At 37.9% G+C, this 27,050-nt stretch overlaps 1 protein-coding gene across 1 annotated transcript in view; it reads left to right on the top strand.

The window, feature by feature from the left end:
• The window catches only part of HOMER1 (homer scaffold protein 1), an 85,801-nt gene that overhangs the window by 54,253 nt on the left and 4,498 nt on the right, over positions 1–27,050 (top strand). The window contains exons 6-8 of the mRNA XM_050986467.1: positions 8,311–8,467; positions 21,491–21,601; positions 23,315–23,395. Of these exons, the coding sequence (XP_050842424.1) occupies positions 8,311–8,467; positions 21,491–21,601; positions 23,315–23,395 (349 nt within the window). The remainder of the gene's footprint in view (positions 1–8,310; positions 8,468–21,490; positions 21,602–23,314; positions 23,396–27,050) is intronic.

The following is a 27,050-nucleotide window of genomic DNA, read 5'->3' as shown; positions in this document are numbered from 1 at the left end:
GACAGCCCAGGTAAGAGGTGTGTAGGGAAGTCAAATACTCTATTCTCTTAAATTGCTGATAGAGTGCAAATTGATTTAGTGCACACACAAACTATTGTTGTTAGTAGGATTTTTGAAAGAAACTTGGGATTTTGCCTAGCCACGGGCCTAGCAGAATTAATCCATACTGATTCAGAGTGTGAATTTGAGTTAAACTGCTTTTAATTCCTGTGTGTACAAATTAGTTCCACAATGAAGATCATTTTAGTGTCAGGATTACCATGTCCTAGTATCTGACTTGCTGATAGCCACATCATCTAATTGATTTCTTAAAGTGATTAAGTGCCATAAATGCCAGAGTCAATTTTACTCTCTTTGCAGTCAAATACCTACTCATTTCAAAAACTAGGATGTAAGTTCCTAAAAAACTTTGGTTGATTTTCAAAATGTAATTTTGTTGGAATACTTGAAGTATTTAGCACCATAGCAACAGCAAGGAATTATGCCTAATGTTCAGTGCACTAAAAAAACTTACTGGGTATCAGTTACACACTACAGATCTGAGAGTAAACTACTTCCAACAACACCAATATGCTATGTCAGTAAGGGTGCAGGGACAATTTCTTCTTTCACTTTTTCAGAATATGTGATAATTGTTAGGTTAGTAAGGTTTTAGTGATTACTGCAAAAAACCTAGAAATGAATTAGCCACATTTGTGCTTTCAAAGGGCTTAAAGTTATAAGAAAGAGTCACTGGGCTTTGTTTATACTCTGTGGCCTTCATAAAGAGATAAAAAATTCTGTTTATTTATAAAATTTAATTACTAATAAAAATGAGGTCTTTTTAAAAGTATAAAATTAGAAGTTGAGCCTCTTCAGAGAGATCAGGGACTTTGTTCAGGTTAAATACAGGTTTTTCGCTTTGTGGTACAGTGTACAAAATCATGCTTAGTTCTGTGCTCAACAGCATAATTTAAATAAGAATCAGAGTTTAAATGTTACCTGTGTTAACACATCCAGGGTGCAATAACATGCAGTACAGGAAACTTAGTAGTGTCATTGTTTTGTCTTTGCTTTGTTCCTTCCTTTAACTTGGCTCAGGACTGGGACCCAAGTCCTGCATGACTAGAGGTCATTGCTGAAGCAATAATTTTGTCTTAATAATCCATGAAGTGTCTTTCAAGAGCTCCTCTTTTCTATTAACTCTTAGTGTTTCCATGAGCAGTGAACACATAGTTTGCCATTTTTAACTCTGGCTTTATTGCCTTTTGCAGGCATATGATGCTCTGTTACTGGATGTGGTATTTATGTGAAAATTCCCATTCTTAAAAATTTGAGTTTCATATCCAGTCTATTCCTCCATGATAAAGCAGTCTTTGTTATGGTGGTTTCTATAGCCCTGTGATTAATAAAGGCTGCACACCAAAATACAGAGCATGACTTTAGGTGGTGGATCTGAATAGGATATGGCCACCCATTTTCATTGCATAGTGGTCTGCTTCATCACGGAAAGAGTCTGTATCATTACTCAACTTCTTTTGTCATTTTCACCCATTAAGTCCACAAAAATATTGATCCTTCCTCAGTGAGCTGATACAGCATAGTACAGGAGCCATGTAAGAGCAGTACTGCCTGTGACAGAGCTGGAAAGGCAAGTCTTCTGTCCATAGGCTGTGTGGGTACTCTGGGGGGTTGAGAGTCCAGTCAGGAGGCTGGCCAAGCTGATAGGCTAAATGAAGGTGAAAGCTCTTATGTGAAACACCTTGAGGAAGAAATCTGTTCTATCTCCATATATTGTAGCTGCCCAAATTTGCAGAAAAAGCTTCTGTATTTGCCTTCTACATTGATATCAAAATTGGGAGTTCAAGCATATTGAAGCTCCTAGTTGAACAAAGGTGTGTGCACAATGAAATAATGTGTCCTGTAGTGGGATGAACCTTCAATATTTGTAGAGAATGAGAGACTCCCAGACACTTCTCTCATCTGCTGATTCCTCATTTCATTCACTCAGCTGCCTTTCCTGCTTTCCAGCAGGGTGGCTTTGATATTAGGCACCGCACTTAAAGTACAATGGGCTTCAAGTGCCTCCTTCATCTCTTTTGCTATGAGTTGATTCACGACCATGTTTCTCTGGTTTTGTGCTGATGTAACTCCACTGAGATAATGTAGATATTTCTTATCCCAAAAAGAAGAACAGATCTTTCAAGCTTTGTTAATATTCTTCCTTCTCTCCCCAGGGGACCTATCCTCCTTTACTAAAAATTATTTTGAATACTCTAATTAAGGATAAGGATCTCTTTGAATATTAATTAGTTTTTCATTGGCCGCATTCAAAATATTTAACTCAAAGCGATTTCCTGGTAATTATCTCTGGATTATAACTTTGAGAAGATTTACTTTTTTTTAATAAATTCCAGTTTATCAAGTAAGACTTCCTTTTGTATGTGTACGGTTAATCACAGTGCATGTAAGACAGTGAGCAGTGGCTGTGAAGAGGCAATTGTTTTGTGTCTTATGTTTTCCTCTTACAAAATCTCTTGTTCTTAGTGTAGATTTCCCTCTTTTGCCGTTTTTTAATTATTTAACTGGGTCTCTCTGTCCCACATGTACGTAAATTCAGAGTTAGACCCATACAAGCAGGCAGCTCTGTAGGAAGACAAAAATGGCAGACCAACTCACACCCTTTCAATCCTCCTGGAGTGGTGAGACCGAACCTGGTACACTCTTTCTTCAACTTCTGGCTCATTATAGAGCTCCTCCTTCTCCATAATTTAATAGAAGATAAAACTCCCTTCTCTTCCCTATTGTTTTGAATATTCAAGAGAGAGAGAGATTTCAATATCATTATTGTAGGCCTATGGTGCTTTGGAATAGCAAGAGCACAACTCCCAAAACCCATCAGGTTTAAATCCTTTCCATCACAAAGTTGTTTTAGACATTTAATAGATGGCCATGGTAAATGCTTATTGAAATCTCCAAAAAGGAGTCTAATTCCCAAATTGTTTGTTTAAAAATTCTTCTATATCAGGTTGTAAGCTGAGGAGCTTGAATCTCATTTTTAGCATGAATGAGCGGAGGTTTCTTGTGAGTTTTTAGTAATGCCTTGAGGGATGCTGCAACCCCTTGCTGTACCAGCAGAGTCAACATCTCCATCAAATCAAGCAGTCACCTGATTTCAGTGTAGGCAATAGCAAGCATAGCTTGTTGAAGAGATCTTGCCCTTACAGCCTTCAGCATTAGCTGAAGCTTATTTGATATGGGGGCTTTCATAAGGACCTTTTGCAGGATTCCTTTCCAAATGCACTGGGGAATTTTACATAAACGCAAACACTTGCCTTACACTTCCAGGGAGAAGAAGCCATGCTTTGTGTACACTGGATCTCTCAGATGCTACTGCAACAGAGCCAAATGGTTCATTATGCCCCTGTGCTTTGCTGAGCATGAAGAGCTGCTCTGTAAGGCTTACCAGCCCAGCTGTCAGAAGGGGTCACTCCCTGCTGCCAGTACAGTTAATGCATTGTTTCCAGCTGGTTGGCATTCCACTCCCTCTGCTTATAACACTCACTCCACCAGACTCATGGGCTGCTTCCAACACATGCCACTATTTATGATCTAGGCAGCTGCTACCAGGACTGTGCTCTGTTCATACTTGTCAAGTCTCATGTATTTAGTTATTATACCAGATCCACATATTCTGTAGAAAGTACTCCATTCTTACTTGGCTAAATTCCTCTTCACATCTGCTGTCCCAAGGCAGGATTGCTCACCCCACACCTGCAGAGCAGATCACAATGACACCTGAAGAAAATAATTTACCTGCTATTGAATAACAGTAGTTTCTTGAAACCATGACTATGCTATAGAATAAATTTTAAACTAATCAGTTTTATGCAATGAATGCAATACTAATATCCCTAAATATTAATAAAGTAGATTTTTTCACATTTTATTGATATAAATTTGAAATAAACCTTAAACCATGTTTCACAGTGTTGGTACTGCATTCAACTAAGCGGACAGCAAATAAGCAATAACTATTTAAAAAGCAGAAACATAATTTGAAGTGCTTTTGTTTCTTTGTTTCATGGATGCGTTTCTTAAAATGACTTCATTCTGAATGGAGCTCATCAATGTGTGCTTATCCCCCCTTTCCAACTCTGCAAGCCTTCTCCAACTGGCTAAATGTGGTGACTGGAGCTTTTCGGATTAATTTTCCTTAAGTGACCTACTTTGCAGAGAAAGATAATCATGCATTTATAGCCTCTGGCACACTATTCAGGTCACAGATGGACAGATACTAAAGCAATTCCTCAGTGACTTACTGGGCTTGTAACTAATCCCCAGTGAGAAAGGAGATTGGCCTGATGTTAATTGGCCAGAATACCTAAATGTACAGAAGGAAGATCATTGACTCCTACGTCAATTTTCAGAGGGTATCACAGTTGGTGGAGTAGTACCAGCCAGCCATTTTTCTAGGAGTGTTTTGTGAAAGTGTTTTGTGAAAGTGATTGAATTACAGGATGTCATAGGTGTTAAAAATCTCATGTTGAATCATTTGCCTTGACAGTGGGGCACCGTGTGGTGTTCTGACTGTGGACATGTCTAATGTTACACATATACCAGATACTGTGACCAAAACCAAGGCACTTGAAATCCCATGAAGAGTTGTCATTGTGAGATCCAAACCTCTGCTATGGAAGCTTTTTATTTTTTTGGTTTTTTTTAAATTAGCATGGTAGTTGAGCAAATAAAACTCATAGTTTGCTATTATTCTTTAGAGGATCCCTTTCTCTCTTTTGTATTTGGCACCAATGGGATGCATGCAAAACAGCTTGTCCTTGCATTTTCAGATGTTCTGAAGTTTCACAAGGGAAATGACCCGACTTTATTCTCTGTTAGGTTTTTTTAAAACTTTTGTGTAGCTTTTCATGCTGAAAAACAGGCAACAAGGCAGAGTGTTAAGGATATTTCTTTTTTTTTGAAGGACTGTCTTGAAATTTGGGCTTGTCAGGCAGTCAGTAATGTTAATTTTGTCAGGTTTCAAGAAATAACTGTTAAAATTGTGACACTGCCAGCAAAGGGATGTATGGCTTTCAGAAGAAAACAAGCTTGTATGCAAGTTGAATTCTTGCACCACAAGACTGCAAGTGGGTATGACTGTGTGTCCCTTAGTGTCTATATACAGCTTTCTGCAACACTGCAGAGCTGGAAAGTGCTCTGGTAGATATTACTGTTTGGATCAGTGTGATCACTGAGTAAGTGTACATATTTTAAGTGCTTTGTAGAGTACATAGTCTCAGAGCACATGAGGGATGATTCAGATTAGGTTTAGGTATTTACAACTGTTAAGACAACTTGTGTGTATTTTCTATGACAGAATCTGGTGCAGTGAGGGCAGCAAGCCTTTCAGACAGGAATTAAGTGAAAGGTTTTAGAGAGAAAGAGTATGTGCAGCTCTCTTGTACCTATCCCAAGGGACTGTAGTGCACCTCTTCCACCATCAAAATTCTGGCTACATGCTTGAGCAGTTTCTGGGACGCTTTTGGACTTTCCATGTGTCCATCATCTTCTGTATCTCTGTGTTTGCTTTCACAGGGGTTAGTCTTAGTGTCTCCTTCTCCAAGAGACAATTTCATTGTGTCTGAATTATATGTTTCCCACTGTTTTCTCAGGAAGGGTTGGTAAATTTGAACCAGTAATAGCTCTGCAGATACAAGCTTCAATGCAGATATTCTCAGTTTAACCTAAGAACAGCCTGCTGTAAGTGTGCTTTTATCTGGCTTTAAAGTAATTAATATAAATCCAGTTTTAACCAAGCTAATCCACAGATCATGATTTCATTATCTTCTTTCTTGTTTTTATTTTCCCATTTAAGTAACACGTTTCAATTTTATGGCACTGTAGTAGAATCTGTAGAAGATACAGTAACAATTGTTCATAGCAAAAAACTTCCAGGATATGCTACAAGCAAGTCAAACCTGTATTACAACAGGAAGGTTCCTGCCAACTATGTGGGTCTCTTAGGGAAAAGAGTACAGTTGAGAAATATAACTGATCTATTGCTGTTGAGAATAACCAATTAAACAATAACCAATTAAACAATAACCAGATCCAAAGAAACCTTACAGCTTTTGAACTAGGGTAACTGTAGCAGTAAAAGAAAATACACACTTCATCTTTCATACTGACATTCCATTATACAAGGAATGGCTTAAAAGCTCCTGGCTATTTTCCTGGGAGAAACTGTAGTAGGGGCACCAGGCAAAGGTGGAAGTGATGCACACCACCAATCACCCTCATATTATTGCTCATTGCTACCTGAGAGTCTGACTTCTGGGTTCTTCATGGATTAGAAGGGTATCATTGTCGAAAAAAAATCCTTTCAGTTCTGTGGATAATGAATGATCAGACAGTTCTCAGCCTTTGACTCCCTCAGATACAGCTGTTGAGTGCATATATCTTCTGAGGGCAAAGATGAGTAGTAAGACACATTTTGTGAGATAATATCGGTCTCACTTGTAAACAGTTTCCTAGAAGCTAGTAGTAGCCAATTGTCCTGCAGGACTGCTAAATGGAACTCAGTTGAGTGAAGCTACTGGATTGCCTATTGCTGGATCAGAACATCAGGAGAGGAGTATGAATGTATTAATGAACTAGATATTTTGAGCATTCTTTTGATACATTTCGTTTATCTTCTGGGCTACAGTAAGTGAAACTTTAATCTGATTAGAGGAACAGAAGAGTGAACATGGTTACAGAAATTCTTGCTTATCTTGTTGAATATGAGAGTCTATCCCCTGAGGAAGTAGGATCATAACTATTTTAGGTTAGTCCTTTAAGATCTAAAATTTCCAGTGGTGAACTTTTAATTAATTGTATCATTAAATGCTAGAGCATAATCCTCTTCTGGAGGAACTTGTATTCCTGTTCAAGGGGACAAAGTACTATTTGGAAAAAAATGCTGTACCATGGAAGAATCAGATCTAATATTTTAGTGAAACATGTGGTCTGAATAGGTAATAAATGTTCCTCAGCATCTGGTTAATTTTGAGCACCTAAGGAGCGTTTATAGGAGTCATAATGGTTTTGAAATTTGCTTTGATGGGATGGACTTTGCATATGCTGGAAGTGGAAGAAAGAAACCAAGTGGACAAAATGATGACAAAATATTTCATTATACATGTGTACAAAGTTGAACTAGAGCTATAAACTTACATTCAAAATATTAATTAATAACATAATTAATTATTATTAATTTAATAAAGAGTTATATTTAAAATATATAATTATATAATAATAATTCTTAGTATAGTAAAATTATGGTCAAAGTTACAGGTTTTTTGTTTTCACTGATGTCTTTAGTAGTGAGCTAATGAAACAAAATTAATTATTTTCTGCATGTACTGTCCATGTAGGTGTGCAACTCATGTGCTGTTAACATTATACAAGTACATGTTAATGAGCTATTTGCATATAATACATTCACGTGATCTGTCTGAGATACTTTTCCCTTGCATATTGAGTGTAAAGATATGGTCTGCAAATGATGACAAACTAACTACCTTTGACCCTGTGTTTGCTAAGAGAACAGCTAAATTGTAAGCAGGAATTTTCCTCTATAGGCTGCTTCTGTAAACCTCAACATCAGCTTCCACTTTGAAGGAAAGCAGAAGTATATCCATCCTACTCTCTTTGCTCATATTAGTGAGGAAAAACACATTATAGTATTATGAAATTCAAGATCTTTGAATTTGCAAGAACAAATTAAATATGGTATTTAATAAAGCATATTTCAGGAATGGAAGACTTGCATTAAGACCACAAAGCTGCTCTTCCAAAGCATGTGATTAGCTCTCTCTAACCAAGTCAATAGCAAATATTTTCCTACAACACATGTAATAAAGTAGTGGATTAAAAGAGCCCTTCCATTCAATGTGTATACATTAAAAGAGTGACTAATCATATACATATTCTCACATTTCATGCAGTTGCTTTTGGGAAGCTTATGTAGGTTTCAGGATCTTTAACATTTTATTTATAAATACACCCTGTTGAACAGGAAAGGTAGATTTTTTTTTTTCCAATTATGATATTACCTATACTTTCTTAATTTATAGTTTTGATGATTTGAGCAATTGGATTCTCATTTGGTTGTTATATTTGGTATATAATTATATACCAAATAGATATAATATTTGGATATTGTTAGTTATATAATTTTTTTGTGTAATTCTCTTTTTTCTGGATATTAAAAGAAAATTTTATAAGACGTTTAAGAAGCATAAAGGAAGAGATTTGGGAGTTCTGACCATTCTCATTCTGTCTGTGCAGTTCGACAATCAGCAAGCATTGGGAGGCAGAACTGGCCACGCTCAAGGGTAATAACGCTAAGCTCACAGCAGCCCTGCTGGAGTCCACTGCCAATGTGAAACAATGGAAACAGCAACTTGCTGCATATCAGGAGGAAGCAGAGCGTCTTCATAAGCGGGTAAGTCAAAGCAAATGGCCAGGGTCCTTGAGGTGGAAGTACTAGTGACTGTATTCACTCATTTTCAAGTAAAACATGTCTACTGTTGCAGCTTCAGGTTTAGTCTTTGAGATAGAAATTGATGATTTTCTTAAAAGCATTTCCTCCAGTTTTCTTAAAAGCATTTCCTCCAGAAATTATTTGCTTTGTAGGACTTCTTTTTCTGCAAAGATTATTGTTGCAAGAAGTTATCAAACCTTATGACTTATTTGGCAGGTTTAACTCTTAATTTGATGCCATCACATCTGTTTCATTACATTCTCCATAGCACTGAAGTCCAGCCCCTTCTGCCTTTAAGCCATCAGTAGCTTGACATCAAATTTCTAAGTTCAAGAAACCTTGCTGTAATGCCCTCATATAAAAAAGATGAAGAGCTTGCCCCCCTCCTTGTACACGAAGGACTCTGAACAACACAAACACAAGGTCACTATATGCAAGTAGAGATCTGCACCTATTTTCATACAGAAGGGTCTGGGTCCTGTTGCCTTCATGTCAAATTTTGCAGAAGTCATTTGGCAAACCAGAAGTTAGTTCACAATGGGAAAAGGAAGGACCGTGTTTGAGGAAGGAATATTACATGCAAGGTTGAAGTCTAAGTTATGAAAACAAGTATTCAAAATCTAATTTTGCTTCTCTTTTCACATATAACTCTCTGTGTTGTATAGTCTATCAGCCTTTATCCATATGAATTTGTCATAGCTTAGGGCATGTTTCTCTCCAAAGTGAAGGCATGAGTAACATGTGTGAAGGAAAGATGTCTTTGATGAAGCTTTATCACTTTTGTTAAGAAAGGTTAGCTTAGAAAAAATCATGGAGGTGTACTTAACACTGGAGTGGTACTATTTACAAGGGCATGTATTGCAGGACAAGGGGAAATGGCTTCAAACTGAAAGGTGGTAGATTTAGATTACAATTAGGAAGGTATTCTTTACTGTGAGCATGGTGAGGCACAGGAAACAGATTGCCCTGAGAAGTTGTGAATCCCCATCTCTGTAAATGTCCAAGGCCAGGTTGGATGGGGCTTTGAACAACCTGGTCCAGTGGAAGGTGTCTCTGCCTGTGGCAGGGGAGGTTGTGATGAGATAATCTTTAAGGTCCATTCCAATCCAGGCCACTCTATGATTCTGCGATAGTTAAGAAAAAAATGCACAAACCCCAAACGAAACCGTTGTAAATTTTATGCATGAAAACAGGTGTCATGAATATGTTGAAAAAGAAGGGTGAATATTGCAGACTTCTCTGTTTGGTTTTAAATGCTGTAGTCACCTGTAGAAAATAAGATATGGCAATTACAGCTAGCCAAGTCCTGCGAGAGCTGTCTTTCAGACCTGTGCTGGACTTGTCTAACTGGAGGCTGTTCAGGTCTTCCCAAAATATCCTATATTCCTCTGAGGTGTGAAAAATCTAGTGGGCTGTGCCTCACCTGTGTGAAAGAGAAACAGGAATACCCTGCAGTTTAAGAAACTTAGGGAAATGGCAAGTTGTTGGGGATGTTTTACACTTAGACTGATTTGCAGACAGCACTCCTGAAGTCCCAGTTAAAGGATTTGATAGGAAAAAACAACAACTTCCAACAGACTGTAAGTCTGTGTGCCATAGCTGACTGGACAAAACGCATGAAATGTAATTAAGACTGGTGATTTTTTCAAAGTGCTTTCAGTTTAAGAAATTGGAAATTGCTGACAAAACTTTGCTTCAGAAATGTTCCAGTCAAGCAGAAGCTTGTAGTGTGTGTTGTTACAGAGGGAGACTGCCACTTTGTCTGTCATCTCATTTAAGTTCTCATTTGGAAAAGTGGGAGTTGTAGCCTGTGCTCCACCAGCCACTGTTGATAAAATTATTTAAATTACAGCCTTGTATTAAAGTTACTGCAGTACAAATGTTCAGGTGAATTTGAACACTAGATAAGCTTTGCAGTGAATAACTCATTGCTAAAATGTGGATGTAATAAGGTAGCATTCTTCCTAAAATACTGTATTGTCTCAGCTTGGTGTTGCAAAGCTGAGACAAGAAAACCCTTACCTAAGAAAGAAAAGTAATGCACAACAACAGTGGCTGTGTTTGCCTTTGTTTGCCTTAGAAGACTCAACCAGACAAGACAGGCAAAGATCCCTTTATTTTTTTATATGTTACTCGCACTCTCAGTCAAGTCTTATTTAAAATCTGTTTTTGAAAAATTAAATTAATGAAAATAAAATTAATGAATATAGGAGTTTTTAGCATTTCATTTTGTTTTTATTTGATACTACATTTAACAGTATTAATCAAGTCTTTGAGGGTACGTTAATTAATAGCTGATGATTTTTCTTAACTTTTTCTCAGCACATTTCCTGCAGTTTTTTGTATTTCTGAGGAAACACAAAATCCATAGCAGGGTATTATCTACACTGTGCTCTTTTGATCATTGCTTACATGCCTTTATTAGGTGATTCTGTAACCTGTGACCTCAAGACTTGTTGATATTTCACAAGGAATACAGAAACACTCTGTTCCTAACTTTCTCCGGGAATGCCAGTAAATTACAATAGGGAAGTTCATTGGGAGTACTGCCCTCTGTTGGAATTGCTTTTAGAAAAATGTAGACTTGGCTAACCCAATGAATTAAATTCTCTAAGCAAAAAATGTATGTAGTGTTAAAAAATTTTTTTATCTCCATCTGTTACCCTACAGTGCAGTGCAATACAAAAACTCTTCTAAACTGCATGCTGGAGACTGATCTTTCAAACTGAATTAGTGCCTCACTTCAAAAAGAAACTGCAAGTCAGATGCTTCTCTCTTATACAGATCAAAAATGTGCTGTTGAAATAGCAGATCTGGGGACTGTTGGTTACAGTTCCTGCAGCAGCAAGCAGTGTTCAGTCCCTGTCTTATGCTGTCTTTCTGTGCAGTTTATCTGCTCTGTATAAGCATGTAGCTGCAGTTGATCCAAAAACTGTTCCCCAAACTGGAATCAATCTCACCTGACATTATGTATAAATTATATATCAAGTCTATATTACATCCTGCTCTAGAAGGAAAGGGTAACCCATATTTTTGTTAATAAATCCCTTGGGGCAGATTAGAGTGAAATGACACTGAATAGTCAGTGTTTGCAAACATATATATGTGTGTGTGTGTGTGTGTGTGTGTGTGTGTATCGATATGTATATATATATATATATACGCACACAAAGAGTTTATTTTAAAACAATTTGGTTGGAAAGACAAACAGCCAATGTAGCCATTTTAGTTCTTATTATCTGCAGTAACATAGCAATATAAAAGTATAAAAATAGCACTTAAAAATGTGTAAGGAAAAGAAAGAGAAAAAAAGGACAAATATGGAAAGATTTATAATCAACCCCCCCTTGTTGGCTCCAGAAATGAGACTTGGTATAATTTTGATGTCTGTGTCTTTCAGTGAAGGTGTTGGTCCATCAGGGTTGGGGAAAGTCCAAAAAACTCAGAAGATTCCATGAGTTTTATATTCTGAGGTTCACTGTCATTACAGCTGCCTATTGTGCCAGCGCAGTTTAGCTCGCTATGGCCCATCAGCAGAGATGAGCCCCTTCAGGCTCCTGTGAGTGTCCCTGAGTCTGCCCAGGCAGCCCTCTGCACTTGGGTGGGTACTTTGCACATCAGCAGATTGCCCCCCAATGTTTGAGACTTTTGCATTCAGTCTCTCTTCCAGTATTACTTGTGGATACATTCTTCTCCCCAGACCTGGAATGGCCGGACAATAGCACCCCCTTTATCTTATCTCAAGTTCCAGTCACAATCCAAATTCCAGTTAGTAGGTGTATTTGGGGAGGGATGGGCTTTGGTGGTCATAGATGAACAGCTGCTTCTTTGCAGTTTGCTATGGCAGGAAAAGCCCTCCAGGGATTTTACCAATATTCATCCATTAACAATTTCAGTCTCTCTCAGTCTAAGATAGTCCTCCTTTTTTCTAGTAATTCTTGTAGAGACAAAAGCATGAAGAGTAGGAGTTCCATTCTTCAGGAAATTGTCTAAGGTTGCTTCTCTTTATTTGATTTTGGTTGCATTTTTAAAATAATTCCACTTTTCTTTTTTGGCCATCTCTGAATAAGTATAAGGTTTACTCATCTATCAGTTCAGGTTTTGTGTTAACCTACATTTGTTTGCTTTCCCTGAGGCCTTTATCTTCCTTCTTACATTTGTTCTCTGCCTTAATAATGCCTAGAGCTGAGATAAAACGGAATACAGATTCAGTGTGGCTGAGTGAAGCATTCTCAATAAATTGAAGTGTTGTGCTCTCTTCTGATACATTCTAGGCTTAATTCAGAAACACTGTATTTGATATTTTGTCAGAGACTTTATTTTTCAGAAGTTTGCTAAATGGGTGTATGGATTTTTACCTCTCAAATACAAAGAGATAATTCCTAGGAAAATGTGGTGCCAGTCATGAGCTTAACTTGGAGCTCTCAGCTTTCTCTAATCTGCTCAGAAACGACAAAAAATTTCTCTTAAATGGGGCTCATGAGCACTCCTATGCACCTTGCGTAGCTTTTTGTCATCAAAAGGGATTCATAAGTTTAGAACAGCTCAGTAACAGAAAGAAAAACCCTGAAGTAAGCTACTTCAGACAAATAGAATAACATGGGCCCTAACATTAATCCTGCTACCACAAAGATGAAAAGATTAAATGATGATATAAATTACGTAAAGTAGCCCAAAGTTCTGTCTTTGTCATGTTAAAAAAGAAAATGATTAAATTTTTTCATGCACACTATTTTCTAAAGTAAATCATCCTATGACACTGGGCAATAGCACAAAGTAATAACACCAGTGCATAACAATAAGAGCTGCGGTCCTTGAAGATCATTCATCTTCAGGAAAAGAAGCCTAAGATAAAAAGAGATGAAGGGAAGTGATCAAGCTCCTGGGTACTCATGAAAGAACAGAAAGGTAAACTCTTGAATTCCAGCTTGTTATTTTTCAAAAATTTCCCATAAAATAAGATAAAAATGGCTATTGTGTTCTTTCATTCAATGAATGAAGTGTGAGATATCTTATGTAGTTATTAAAATCACCTGATAAATAGTGGACCATGATTTTTCTACTGTTATAAGAAATTTTAAAATGTATATTAAAAAATTGCATGAGCATACAAAAATAAAAACATGATCATTTTATTGGACTGTTTCCGTGTCACTTAAAGAGAACAACAATCTGTAACAAGATGTGAAAGTTCAAAAGAAGTATGGAGTGCTGTATAAACCATCTATTCAGATTATATATAGAAAATCTTTGCAGACTCTTTAGAAGTCACCTCCACATTTCCATCAGCTGCATTGATACTTGAATAGCCAGAACTAACTTTTGAACATGTGAATTCAATGTGATGAATTTGTGTGCTGGATTGGAGCCTGTGCCATGGACTTCATATTTGCTGACAAGTCTTGTTAGCAGCCCTGCGACTACTGTAGAAAACTGTTTGATTTTATATGTCCAAGGAATTTCCTTATCCAAGAGTGGAAATATGAAAGAATATGCCAGAAAGCATGCTAACAAGAAGTTTATGAATGGAGTTCTGATCCAAAAAATTACTGGTAATTCACCTTTTTTTATTTGATGTCTATCTCTTGTCATTCTCCCTTTAAGACTGTGTCCCTCCTACTGAACAATTCAAATTTAGCTTTGAATAAATTTTGAATAAATTAGGTTTGATTGATTAAGAAAAAAATTAGGTGTAATTGATTAAGAAAAAAAAAGCTAACCAATTATAATCTTCTCCTTAAGATGCTGTAATTAGCATGTGGTTAGATAGCAGCTTTGTTATTCTTGTTTACAATGAAAATAGATGACCACTTTTTTTGCATGGCATTAGGGGATACCAACGGAAAAAAATACTAGTATTTTATTTCAGACAATATATGTTGGGAATTTTTTCTCAGATGTATATTTTAGTCCCTAGAATATCCATTTCAGCCATCATAAATTTTAGTCCCTAGAATATCCATTTCAGCCATCATAAGTGCTTTATTATTTTTGAAACGGTATGTGTTGTCAGCCTGAGGCTATCAGAGCATTTCTTAGAAGAAGACTTGTGAAACCCAGCACATAGTTTAATCTCCCTTTGTGTCCATGATTCCTAATAACGATAATCCACCTAGCACTACAAAGATTCAACTCTTGGTTGATAATTACACTTTACAAGAAACATGATCTCTTTTCAGACAGGGCAGCTGTATCAGGTTATGTTCCTTGAATCAAAATGTGAATTAATTTGCCTTTTTTTTTATTTATGGTGGATTGAAGTATTTTTTATCTTCTTCAATTTGCCTTTTTTTTTTTTTTTTGAGAGAAGATTTACATTTAGGACACAAGACTGTTTTGCTAGTGTTCCTTTTTCTTTTTGGGAATTCACTTTCACTGAGTGTGTCATATACAATATAATAATTTGGAAAAAGAAAAACCCAATAAACCAACAACTAAGCTACTCTGACTCTGTGAAAATAATTTTTCACAGAAGTGTTCTCTCATCCCCATCTTATTTCTAGAAAATCCTAAGAGAAGTGTTAAGATACATTTATCTACAAGTTATAAAACACATGCTTTGTGGAGGCATGCGACAAGGTGTTTACATAGTTAAAGTTTGCAGAATTAAATACATACTGTAATTCCAAAACTCTGCAGGAGAATAAGAAGATGACTGGATTTAGATCAGGACTGAAGGATGATATCTGTACAGTGTTTGTATTGCAAGTGTTTCATGAACTGGCTAGGTGACTGGAAAAAGTCACCTAATTTGCTAATTAGATTGTAGGGAAAGGGATGTGCTTTGAATTTAGTATTACCTTATCAATTGCAAATAATAATGCATGGCTGAAGGTCAAATCATCAATTCGGGTAAACTTGTTATATTTTCAAAGATTCCTGCTACAGTTTCATTGCTTTCTTCACAAAAATCAAGCAGATGATAGGTTATTCCTATTTCATCTTCTGTGAAAAACATTTTGGTATTTCCATGGCTTAAGGCATCAACTGCCCAAAGACAGAAATGTGTCCTTTTTAGCAAAATCTTCAGTTTTCTCTGTTGAAAAAAGTAATAAATTGCTGGTAGAGCAACACACTCACCCCCAGGTTATTACTTTATCTATGGGTAAATCATGGAAAACTGCAATAATTAATTTCCTGTCAGAACTGATTTATATGAATAATACCATTGTGTGCTTTTTGTTCATTCAGAATCACCTTTAAAAATCAATTTTTCTTGTTTTCTGTATTTTCACATTTCTTAACAACAAAAGTCTTCCCAGAATTTTTTATTCTTAAAAGCTATACTGGAATAATTTTTTATGATTAGCTTGTTGCATGCTGTTGTGCTTCTTAGTACTGTCTACCATTAAGAACTGAGACATTTTCTCTACATAAATTATGTGAAACTGTATGCAGTTATCCACAGTTTTACTGACCCATGAAACAGCGTTTCTCTTCTCCTCATGGAGAGCAAAGGGCTCTTTTTTCTTTTGTGGGAAGTTCATCTTCAATTATTGATAGAACAATACTGTCACAGTCATAGTTACGATCCTTTTAGGGATGTAACTTAATCAGTTAAAAATACATAATTAATACTTCAGTTCAGCACTCTGAATAGCACTTCAGTTAGCACTCTGTGTGACTTCAGAGCACTCTGTTTTCTGCACCGTAGCTTGGGCTAGTAAATCTTGGATATTGTATCTACAGTAAATAAAGTGGAGAAAAATGCATTCTAGAAACAGCAAGTTAGTTGTGTCAGGTAGAGAAAATAGGGTACAGCCACACCGAATATATGATGCTAATATGGGTAAAAAACCACTTGGATGGCCAGGCTCAGAGAGTGCTGGTGAGTGGAGTTACATCCAGCTGCTGTTCAGTCACCAGTGCTGTTCCCCAGGGCTCAGTACTGGGGCCAGTCCTGTTTAATATCTTCACCAATGATCTCATGGAGTGCACCCCCAGTCAGTTCACAGGTGACACCAGGCTGGGTGGGAGTGCTGATCTGCTGGAGGGCAGGAAGGCTCTGCAGAGGGATCTGGACAGGCTGGATCATGGCTGGGGCCAATGGTGTGAGGTTCCACAAGACCCAGTGCTGGGTCCTGCCCCTGGGTCACAACAACCCCAGGCAGCTCCACAGGCTGGGACAGAGTGGCTGGAAAGGAGCTGGGGGTGCTGGTGACAGCAGCTGAACACGAGCCAGGGTGTGCCCAGGTGGCCAAGAAGGCAAATGGCATCCTGGCCTGTACAACAGTGTGGCCAGCAAGAGCAGGACAGGGATTATCTCCCTGTACTGGATACTGGTGAGGGCACACCTGGAATCCTGTGTCCAGCTCTGAGCCCCCCAGGTCAGAAAGCTCATTTTGGTGCTGGAATGAATCCAGAGAAGAGCAAACGAGCTGTTGAAGGGTGTGGAGCACAAGCCCAGTGAGGGGCAACTGAGGAAGCTGGGGGTGTTTAGCCTGGAGAAAAGGAGATTCAGAGGGGACTTAATCATTCTCTACAACTGCCTGAAAAGAGGCTGTAGGTGGGGGTTGGTCTCTTCACCCAAGTAACAAGCAAGAGAACCAGAGTTGTGCCAGTTTAGTTAGTATAAAAAAAATTTTCACAGAAAGGGCTGTGAAGGATTGGAACAGGCTGTCCAGGGAAGTGTAGTCACTATCCTTGGAGGTATTTGAGAGACATGTAAATGTGATACTGGGAGATGTCTTAGTGGCGGAGTTGGCAGTGCTGGGTTTACTGTTGGACTCAATGATCTTAAAGGTCTTCTCCAACCTGAATTATTCTACAGTTGTGAACAAATTCTGTGTTCTAGTGGATTCTGTGTTCTAATCTGTCTTGCTTTGCCTTTCTGTAGAAGTTGGAATAATTTCTGTATGTAGGTAAGAAGGAATTGCCTGATCTGTTGGTACTGAACTGTACAATTTGTCTCAAGAAAGTGGTTTCAAAAAATTAATCCACCTGGAGCAAATCCAGCACAGAATCATTTAGTCAATAATTTCTTAGGGCAGGTCACCACTCAAAACATTTGTGCCATTCCACTTCTTTTCTTCTGTCTACCTGAAGTCTTCACTTGCTAAGTAATTTTCTGTGGTCAGGATTTTCTTGAGTCTTTTCAGTTTTCTGAAGCTTTGGGCTGTCACTGTCTTAAGCTCACACCAAGGCTGTTACTCCTTATTGTGTTATGATGTGCCTGAAGCCTCCCTCCTCCAGTCTTCCCAGCAGCCCAGTCTGCTTGCTCTCTGCTGCAATGAAAACATCTTCCTGGAATCCTCCTGCATTTATTGGTTGTTGAACCTAGACTGAAATGTCCAGAAAACTCTACAATGGCCACTGCTAGGAGGGTCTAGGGTCTACCAGAAGAAGTTGCCTTGCTGTCCTACTTCAGCTGATGTATTTCATACTGAAGTAGGCAGTTGAGTATAATGCCATCCACATGCTAGAAGAGTTTGCACACTAAACAGTCACTAAAACGCCTTTTTAGATTATTTTCCTTATATGTAATCCTTACCTGGATGATAAATGCAAAATAAAGAAACAGAGGCTAAGAACAGTAACTTTTTTCTTTTTTAGTCTCAAATACAAAGCCAGAGTTATTGACATTTTCAGATATGCAAGTCAGTGCAGTCTTATGGTAGAACAATAGCAGGACTTTTTTTAGCCAGTTACTGTTCAAATACTGTTCTTTCAGTCTGAATTTTGTACTCAAAATGAGGTGTAATCATGGCTACATTGCTTGATACTGCTGTGCAAGGGTTTGAAGGATTGATTGAGCTTTGCTTTTAAACCTGAAACACTGAATGAGGAGGTGTCCCTGATAATAGCCTGTGGGAGGGTCAGGCTAAAGCACTTTAACTTATTTTTATGTCCCCTTCTGTGCATAATGCATTAACAGTTACTTGTAATGATTTTTGGATCACTGGTCATAAGAAAATTAAGTGCAATTTGAGACAAGAAACAGGACAAGTAAATGCTATGTAGATTTTTGCCTAGAGCTTTATCTTTTGTTACTTCTGTTTTCAATTGCATATTCTTTATATCACATCACTTTCCAGCCCATCTTACTCTGCAGATCTTTTTGAAAGGGTCACAATATGTTTTTCTTCTTTATAGGTACATTCAAGAAAATTAAGACCTGAAAATATTTGACATCTTTTCAGATCTCTGTAGAAATGGGCATTTAAATAAGACTGATTAAAGTAACCCGGTTTTTTAATTGAGTTTGTTCTTTTTCTTCCCAACTTACTGAGTTTTCAATCAACAGTAAACAAAACAGTTGAACATTATTTTCTTGCATAATCAGTAAGAGATGGATGTTTGCCCAGAGAAAAGCTGGGCTAGAGTAAGACCTCACAGCCCTTTTAGTGCTGGCAATTAATTGTCCTTCTGAGAGCAGTTGCCTCTGTTGGTAAGAAGGTTTGTGGGAGCACAGCCTGCTCTGCTTAAGAATAATCATCTGTGTTTGCTTAAGCAATTTCAATCAGTGTGTTGAGTTAGTGTGGACCAGGGTGTACTTGGGAGTATTCACACGAGCTGTGCACCTGGCAGGGCTGCTGCAGGAGGTGTGTTTAACCAGCAGTAATAGATGCAAGTTAGGACAGCAACATTTCATCCAACAGTTCGTTTCATCAGCCCCTTGGATTCCAAGCTTGCACCAATACATACATCCTCTCTATGTGTACCAGCCAAGAGGAAACCATATGGAGAACAGTGGGAGTCCAGGTGCTTCCTTAGTCACAGGACAAGAGACCTCTGCAGGCATGCTTCAAGGCATGAGGTTCTAGGGCAGAGGTAGTTTGGGGACTGGGCTGAGTTTTGTCTCTCCAGATGAGGTTTTGTGTAAGTGAGCATTCTGTGCTGGTGCTTGCTGTGGGCCAGTGGGTCTTGCTGAATGCAACAGCTTTGTAAGAGAGATTGTCTTCTTGGAAGTTACTATTCTTACTATTCAACATCTCAGCAGGAGAGCTTGGAAATTTTTGAGAAGTTAAATATCAGAAGAGCTGAAAGTGAAAGGGGTGAATGAGTCTGACAGTTCCAGCAAAACTTAGGAAGGCGCTAGAGCTCTTCATAAACCTGCAATGTCAGAACTGTTGCAGTTCTGCTTGATAGTGGAGGATTCTTGACTGGGCAAGACCCTGAGCAAGCAAATGTGACCTCAAAATTTGCCCTGTTTTGACCAGGAGGCCTTGACCAGATGTCCACCAGTCCATTTCTAGTCTAAATTGCTCTGTGCCTTTCTGATTCTTGCTCCCTCTATATGCTAGGTCAGACACTGTGCAGATACAGGTTTGTCCTCATCGACGTGTTCCAATTCTTGTTTGTGTAATTGTAGTGGTGAACACTGTAACAGTATTATAAGAATCTAAATACAGATAGACATGTGTAATTGAGAATATCATCTAAGATATGTGTAATTGAGAATATCATATAAGACTTCAGTTGTAATGCTCAGTGGCATATGATAAAATGAAGCAAAAAAAATTTTTTTTTTTTTTTTGGTCTGGTCATGAGCACTGGTATTCCTTTTGGGACAATGCCAGCAAATAAGAAAGTTCTTTGGAGTAGACAGGGCATGTTGCCTTACCAAGCTATATCCTACTCTCTCATCCCCTTTAGCCCTGCCAAGAAACCTCATGTGCAGAAATGTCTAACCAATAGCTTTCCAGCAGAAGAGCCTAGATGCATCATGGCTATTGCAGAGGAGAGGTTTGTGGTCTGTGATTCAGACAGGAGAAGTTGTTTTAATTTCCTTGTGTTTCATCTTGTCCTCCCTTGGACTTGATTCAGTAATGTACCTTTTGGGCCTACAAATAGTTCAGTTCAGAGTCTGAAATGATTTGTATCACTGTGGCTTTATTAGCTAGGGGATGTTGGTGCTGGAAAGCAGCAACCTTGATTCCCTGAGATATTATTTTACCTAAGAAATAAAATTGTCTTGGAAAATGTCTGCCCTCTGCCTAATGGCTGCCTCTCCCAGAACTGAGTGTTAAAGGGTTTTTTTGCAGAATTAACTAGCACTTTGTTCAAAGGAGTTTTGTGGCCAGATTTGTAGGTATGTGATGCAGCTCTGTTGAAAACAATATATTAGGATTGACAAGCTCATAACTTCTGGAGAGAAATTCATTATTAGGTTTTAGTTATTAAACAAAAGTGTTTTAGTGCACTCATGCCAGACATGTGGTGTGAAAGTTCTCTAATATTCTGACCTGTAATGTGAGAGGTACATAAACAGAGACTTTTCTGCATAGGCTCTAGCTGCATGGATTTTGTTTCCTTGATGCAGCAGCTTTTTTTAAAAACTGTTTATCTGTGAGTGGCAGAACATTAGCATCCTTTTGATTATAAAATAAAAGTGCAGACCACTGCCAATTATCTTAACATAATCAATGGCAGATGGAGCATGCTTACTGTCTGCTAATAAAAAGAGAACTGAGCAAATCCAAATTGTGGCATTAGCTGTTGCCTTTGTCACTGAGAGATGAGCTCCATTACTAGGGAAAGTTAGAAGCTGGCAGCTGTACTTTGGTGGCTGAGTGTCTGGTGTTGCACTGTCGATGCCGAGTGATGCTGTGAAATGTTAATTGGCTTTCTAGGAAGTGTGTGAACATTGTGACTTAGTAAGGTGGTAGAACATTAAGAAGTGTCAGATGGAGAGGTTAGTTAGACAGACAGATCTGTGTTTAGTCATCAAGGCATTACTGTGTTTGAAATGGAAATTCAGAACTTTGTTAAAACTTTCGATAATTAGTATAAGTTTTAATTAGTGTTCTTCTCAGCCTATAACAAATGATTTTTTTTTTTGTTTCCAGGAATTCATAGCAACAACTTACATAACAATATATAATGGAACATTATGCTAACTTTATAAGAAAATCTTCACCATTTTAATCAACAGAAGTCATCCAGAAGTTAGGGTGTATTTCAAAGGCAGCTATTGATGCAAAGTAATAGTACCTTGAAATTAATTCTGTATTAATTCTGTGTTTCTTTTACGTATTTCAACAGGTGACTGAGCTGGAGTGTGTGAGCAGTCAAGCCAATGCAGTCCACACTCATAAAACAGAATTAAACCAGACAATACAGGAGTTAGAGTCTACACTGAAGAAAAAAGAAGAGGTATCTGCTAACATTTGGTTTTGGCTTTTCTATTACATCATTTTTAAAACCTTTCAATATTAAGCTTGTGATGGCTAGATACTGAATTATTTACTATTAATGTTACAAAGTACATTCTTTTTCAACTTCTTTGAAATTGTTAATATGTTTCATTTATATAATTACTAATTTATTAGTAATTTATAATTTGTTAATTAATTTATAATTAATCAGCCCAATATAGAACTGCGTATGTGGATAGCAACAAAAAAATATCATGTTTTCCTGTTTGCTTTTACCAAACATTCCTGTTTGCAAAAGTAAGTCATAAGTGATAAGTGGTTTCCACAGGGCAATCATCACACTGATTCCCTTAGTCCAGATTCCCTAAGAAAGGAACCTATTACAGGCATGCTTTCTGTTTTTCTGTAGAATAGGATTTGAAACAAGTAATAGATCAATGCCTTAGTCCAGTCTTTTTTTCGGGCTTTGTTAATAGAGTTGACCTTTATGGTCCATAAAATCAATTCCATAAGATCAATTTCCTTAAACACATGCCAAACCCCCAGTCTGAAGCCTTGTATTTACTGTGCCGTGTGCCTTGGCCTGGACCAGCAACAAGTAAATAAAAGGAATTGGCTAACACCTGCATTGGCATATGTCCTAGAGGAAAGCATATCTGTGCCACAGAAAGATCAAGAATCACGCCTTTATGGGTGGGAAAAGGAGATGGAAGCAGCTGCACAGGAAGAATTATTTGCCCCGTGTAAGATACTGTGGGCACTGGCATGTGTACTTGGAGGGGCAGTGTGTCTTGCCAAGCCTTCCCTCAGTGCTGCAAGGTGTTTCCAAGGAGGATGCAGGAGAGGCACAGTCATTCCTGAATATCCTCTCAAAATGGAATGAAGCCTTTTCCAAATTCCTTCCTACTTAATAGATTAGGCTCAGCTTGGTAACGTTTCCCATTTTGTTGCTCATTCGGTTTTGAATTATGCTGCGGTGTTGGCTGCAAAGCAATCTTGCCAGAATGAGTTCTGGGAGGTGAATATGCTGTCTGGACAAGAATACTTACTAGTTTTAAGTTTGATAACTGTATTGTTCACTGATTCTATTGTCTCTGGAAGTGAACAGGTTTCTCTTCTGTTCATTATTTCATCTATATTTCTTGTTTTATACCTTACGATTTTCTAATTGCTAAATTAAAGATGCCATTTCTTTTAGATTTTCTTTTTACAGAAGTTAATTGAAACAGGCAGATTTTTGATGTTCAGCCCTGCTGCTGGTGACATAATAAGCAGTTTACATTTGAAAATTAGATTTTTTTTTCTTGAAAAAATGGAGAAGAGTAGATTTTAATAGAATTTAAAGTATAAATTTGTTTTTAATTACATTTGAAAATTAATGAATTAATTAATTTTTAAATTTGTTTTTCTTAATTTTTTGGGCAAAAATTATTTCATGCCTCCTCAGGGGGAAAAGAAAACTTGGACTTTTACAAAAGACAATGCTTTTGTCGACTGTTGTTCATTCTCAATGGAGTTGCTGTTTTGGGACTGTGATTCAGTAGTATTGGGAGCAGGGCTTACACATCATGTTCTCTGATGGGCAGTAGCCAACTGCCAGTTTTGGTATTGTTGTGATGAGTTTCTCTGAAGAAGAAGCAGGAGCCAGATTACCAGCACCAAGGCCAAGCCAGGTAACACATTGCTAGCAAGGTTGTTTCTTCTCCCTTAGGAAATAGAAGGATTGAAACAAGAAATTGAAAATGCCAGAGAGCTCCAGGCACAGAGGGATTCTCTGACCCAGAAGTTACAGGTGAGCTGTAGTGCATCATCTTAACGTAAAGAAAAGGAAAAAATTATCAGCAAGTGAGCAGTTCACATGTGCAACTTGTGCTATATTCACTGAATGGGCCAGATGAATGTGTAAGTTAGATTGCCCTGAAAGTGCTGGGTTGGGACGACCCTTAAGAATTTGTATCAAAATTTCTACCTGCTCTAAATTGCTATTTTTATCTGAGGAAAAACATCCACATTGCTTTTACGAGTGCACAGAGTACTCTCAGGTTAACAAACATGCTTCCCTGATCCTTGTCCTGGACAGTTCTGGTCTCATTCTCACAGCAGTGTCTTTCCACAGTTTTTGCATGCCACTGAAATGATCTGTCTGTGTATCATCAGCCTGGGATGAGTTTGTATTCAGTTTTTAAATATGCCTTGAGAGAGTGGGGGTAAAGTGTCTTGTGTAGTACAGACTTTAAAACCACACTTTCTACATTTTCCTGGAATTATTTAGAAACATTGTGGTTTTATTGTTTTTTAGCAGTTGTTTCTTACTGTGTGTAGTGCCAGAGACCTGAGGCTGCTGGAATTCATGTTCTCTCATTATATTCTCCCGTGCTTCATCTGAGCTCTTTTCTGTCTGTCACTGCACTGACCAGCCTGCATAGCCACATTCCTTGTCACACCTGCCTCTGGAATGACCAAAAGCTTTTGTGGATTAAACTCTGGGTTCAGCCTTTTGAGTTTTGAAAGAACTGGAAACTCAGGCAATAAATAGCTCCAACTCTAAAGTGCTGAAAGGGAATTCTCTTGGTTCTATGGCTTAGCATGCTGAAAGCAAACCCCATCAGATCACAGCTATAACATAAAAATCATTAGGCAGGTATTCTTTGAAATGTGTGACATGAATTGGAACCTCCACGAATCAAATGTTAACCTACAGAATAAAACACTAAAGATCAAAATTATTTCATTCATTTTCCCCATTCTTACATCAACTTTGTATGTAATAACATACAAAGTATGTTATTACTTTGAACAGTGTTTAAAGAGCATTTTGAGTACACCTGACCTTGCCTGTTCCAAGAAGTGTTGCTGGCTTTAGGCTAAATATACAAGTTTTCATCTGAAAAGGCATTAATGTGAGAGACTAAAAAGAAACATTTTAGTAAGAGTTGGAAATTGTTCTAGCAATAGCAAATGCATTAATTTCATTGTAAGATCATATGAAAAGTAGCGGTGAGCCAGAATTGTCCTTAGCAAGCAGAATTATGAGGCTAGTAAAAGATGAAAGATTAGAAAATGGTATAATTTTATTAAAACTTTACCTTACAAAATCAGTAGTTCCATTTTGGTATGTTTATGTGTAAGTAATTGAGGGCAGCCCTGCCCAGAAGGACTTAGGGGTGATGGTAGATGAAAAATTCAACAGTAACCAGCAGTGTGTGCTCACAGCACAGAGAGCCAAACATGTCCTGGGCTTCATCCAGAGCAGTGTGGGCAGCAGGGCAGGGAGGGGATTCTGCCCCTCTGCTCTGCTCTGCTGAGACCCCACTGCAGTGCTGCATCAGCTCTGGGGCCACAGCACAGGAAGGACACGGACCTGCTGGAGGGAGTCCAGAGGAGGCCATGAAGCTGATAAGAGGGATGGAACATCTCTCCCATGAAGAGAGGCTGAGAACATTTGAGCTGTTCAGCCTGCAGAAGAGAAGGCTGCATGGAGAGGTTACTGTCAGCAACCTTACAGTATCTGACAGTGGCCTGAAGGGAGCCAGGGAGGGACTCTTCATCAGGAACTGCAGTGGTAGGACAAGGAGTAATGTCTTCAAGCTGGAAGAATGTAGGTTCAGATTAGATACTAGGGTGAAATTCTACTTGGTGACAGTGGTGAAGCACTGCTTCAGGTTACCCAAAAAAGTTAGGGATGCCCCATCCCTGGAAATGTCCAAGGCTAGGTTGGATGGCGCTTTGAGCAACCTTATCTAGAAGAGAGGGTTCCTGCCCATGGCAAAGGGTTGAAAGGCTTTGTTGGGCTGTTTTAAGGGCCTTTCTAACCTAATTCTTTTTATTAGTCTGTGATTGTTTAATCACCAAATGGATATATTTTATATATATGTACACGTGTCACATTGTAAGTTATCTGTCTCTGGAAATGGCTCTATATGGTTTTATTCAAGTAAAGTTAAAGGATCACTTAGGATCTGAGTTAAAAGGTGCCTTTATTAAGCTTAAACTTAATTTCTGCCTGATCCTACCCAGAAAAAAGATCTTGAGTCTGTGCTTTGCTGTAATTGTCCTGCTTTGATTATACTGGTATTCTCTGAGGCACTTCACCCTACATCTGTCCCATTGTTTGCTGTAGTTTCACACTGTCCATATATGTTCACTTACCTGACTCATCATTTATTTTCAGGGTGATTCTCTCCAGGGTTTGTATCTGTTACTCTCACTCTTTATTCTTGTGCTTTATTTTTCCCTGTTGTGCTTTGCAAATGATTATGTAACTTAAAAATATTTTGGTAAAAATCCTCTGTGAAAAATGCTATGCAAAGAAATTAGTATTTTAAGGTGTATTGCATTTCTGACAGATGCATATCAGGAATTGATTAGATACCAATCATTGGAAAACTCTAGCGAGGAACAATATGTTATCATGAAGATTAAGTATTGGGGTCTTAATTCCATTTGTAATGTAGAGAAGTCATATCAGTAAGTCATGATCAGCATGACTGTCACAGTAGGTCAGAATATCTTTATTAATATGGCTAATTCCTAAATGTAGCTATTGTGTATGGTTTTAATATTTTATTCCAACCCTTGCACTGAATTTTGCAAAAGATTGTTACAGTGCGAACAACAAACATAACTAGTAATGATTTATTTATTCTGTAAGAGAAAATATTATGAGAAATGATTACATCTGATGAAAGAAGAGCTTGAAAAAACCAAAGGAAAAAATCCAAGTGCAAAATACATTCTGAAAAGGGCCTGAATGTATCAAAGAGTCAATTTATTGTTGGATGAGATCAGCTGCCAGTAAAGGGAAATGGCACAGTTAGGGGAATAGATTACATTGCATGTAATCCATCTCTTCCAATCAAGAAGCAAGTTTTGAGGTTGATTGATTTGAAACAGGAAACGGCACATGAGCTGGACATGAACTTACAATGCAATAACATTGCAGAAAGCATTAATACTAATTTAGGGTAAATATGCATAAGAGTCAAATGTAAATTTAAGTGGCATTTTCCAGAAATTAATAGCAACATCTTCTGACATATTTTATTAAAAATGTGTGAGAAGGGCCTTGAGGTTGTTCTTAGGTGCTAGATACAGGCCAACAGAATGCTCTAGTCAAACCCAGATATCAAAATGTAAAACCATATAAGTATCTATAGATTGGTCCCAAATTGGTCTATTTCATCACTGGCTTGCCTGCTTGCAGAAATTAATTATCATTGAGGTAGGAGCAGTGGCAAGAAGTCTTCGTAGAACACACAAATTTGGTGACTAGGAGAGGAGCATTGACAGGATGGGCAAATACTGAAAAACAGCAATAAGATTTCTGTGAGCTAAAGGACTGTGTCACTCTGGCAAAGCTGAGAGGACCTTGGATTTCACTTTTATGTCCTATACTGTAATCACTTGGCCCTCAGAGGGTCTTGGACATGTGCAATCACTACACCAGG

Source organism: Serinus canaria, chromosome Z (genome assembly GCF_022539315.1).
Source record: "Serinus canaria isolate serCan28SL12 chromosome Z, serCan2020, whole genome shotgun sequence".
In the NCBI taxonomy this organism is placed as follows: Eukaryota; Metazoa; Chordata; class Aves; order Passeriformes; family Fringillidae; genus Serinus; species Serinus canaria.
Note: the sequence above shows the minus strand (reverse complement) of the source record. Positions and strands in the feature narration are given on the sequence as shown.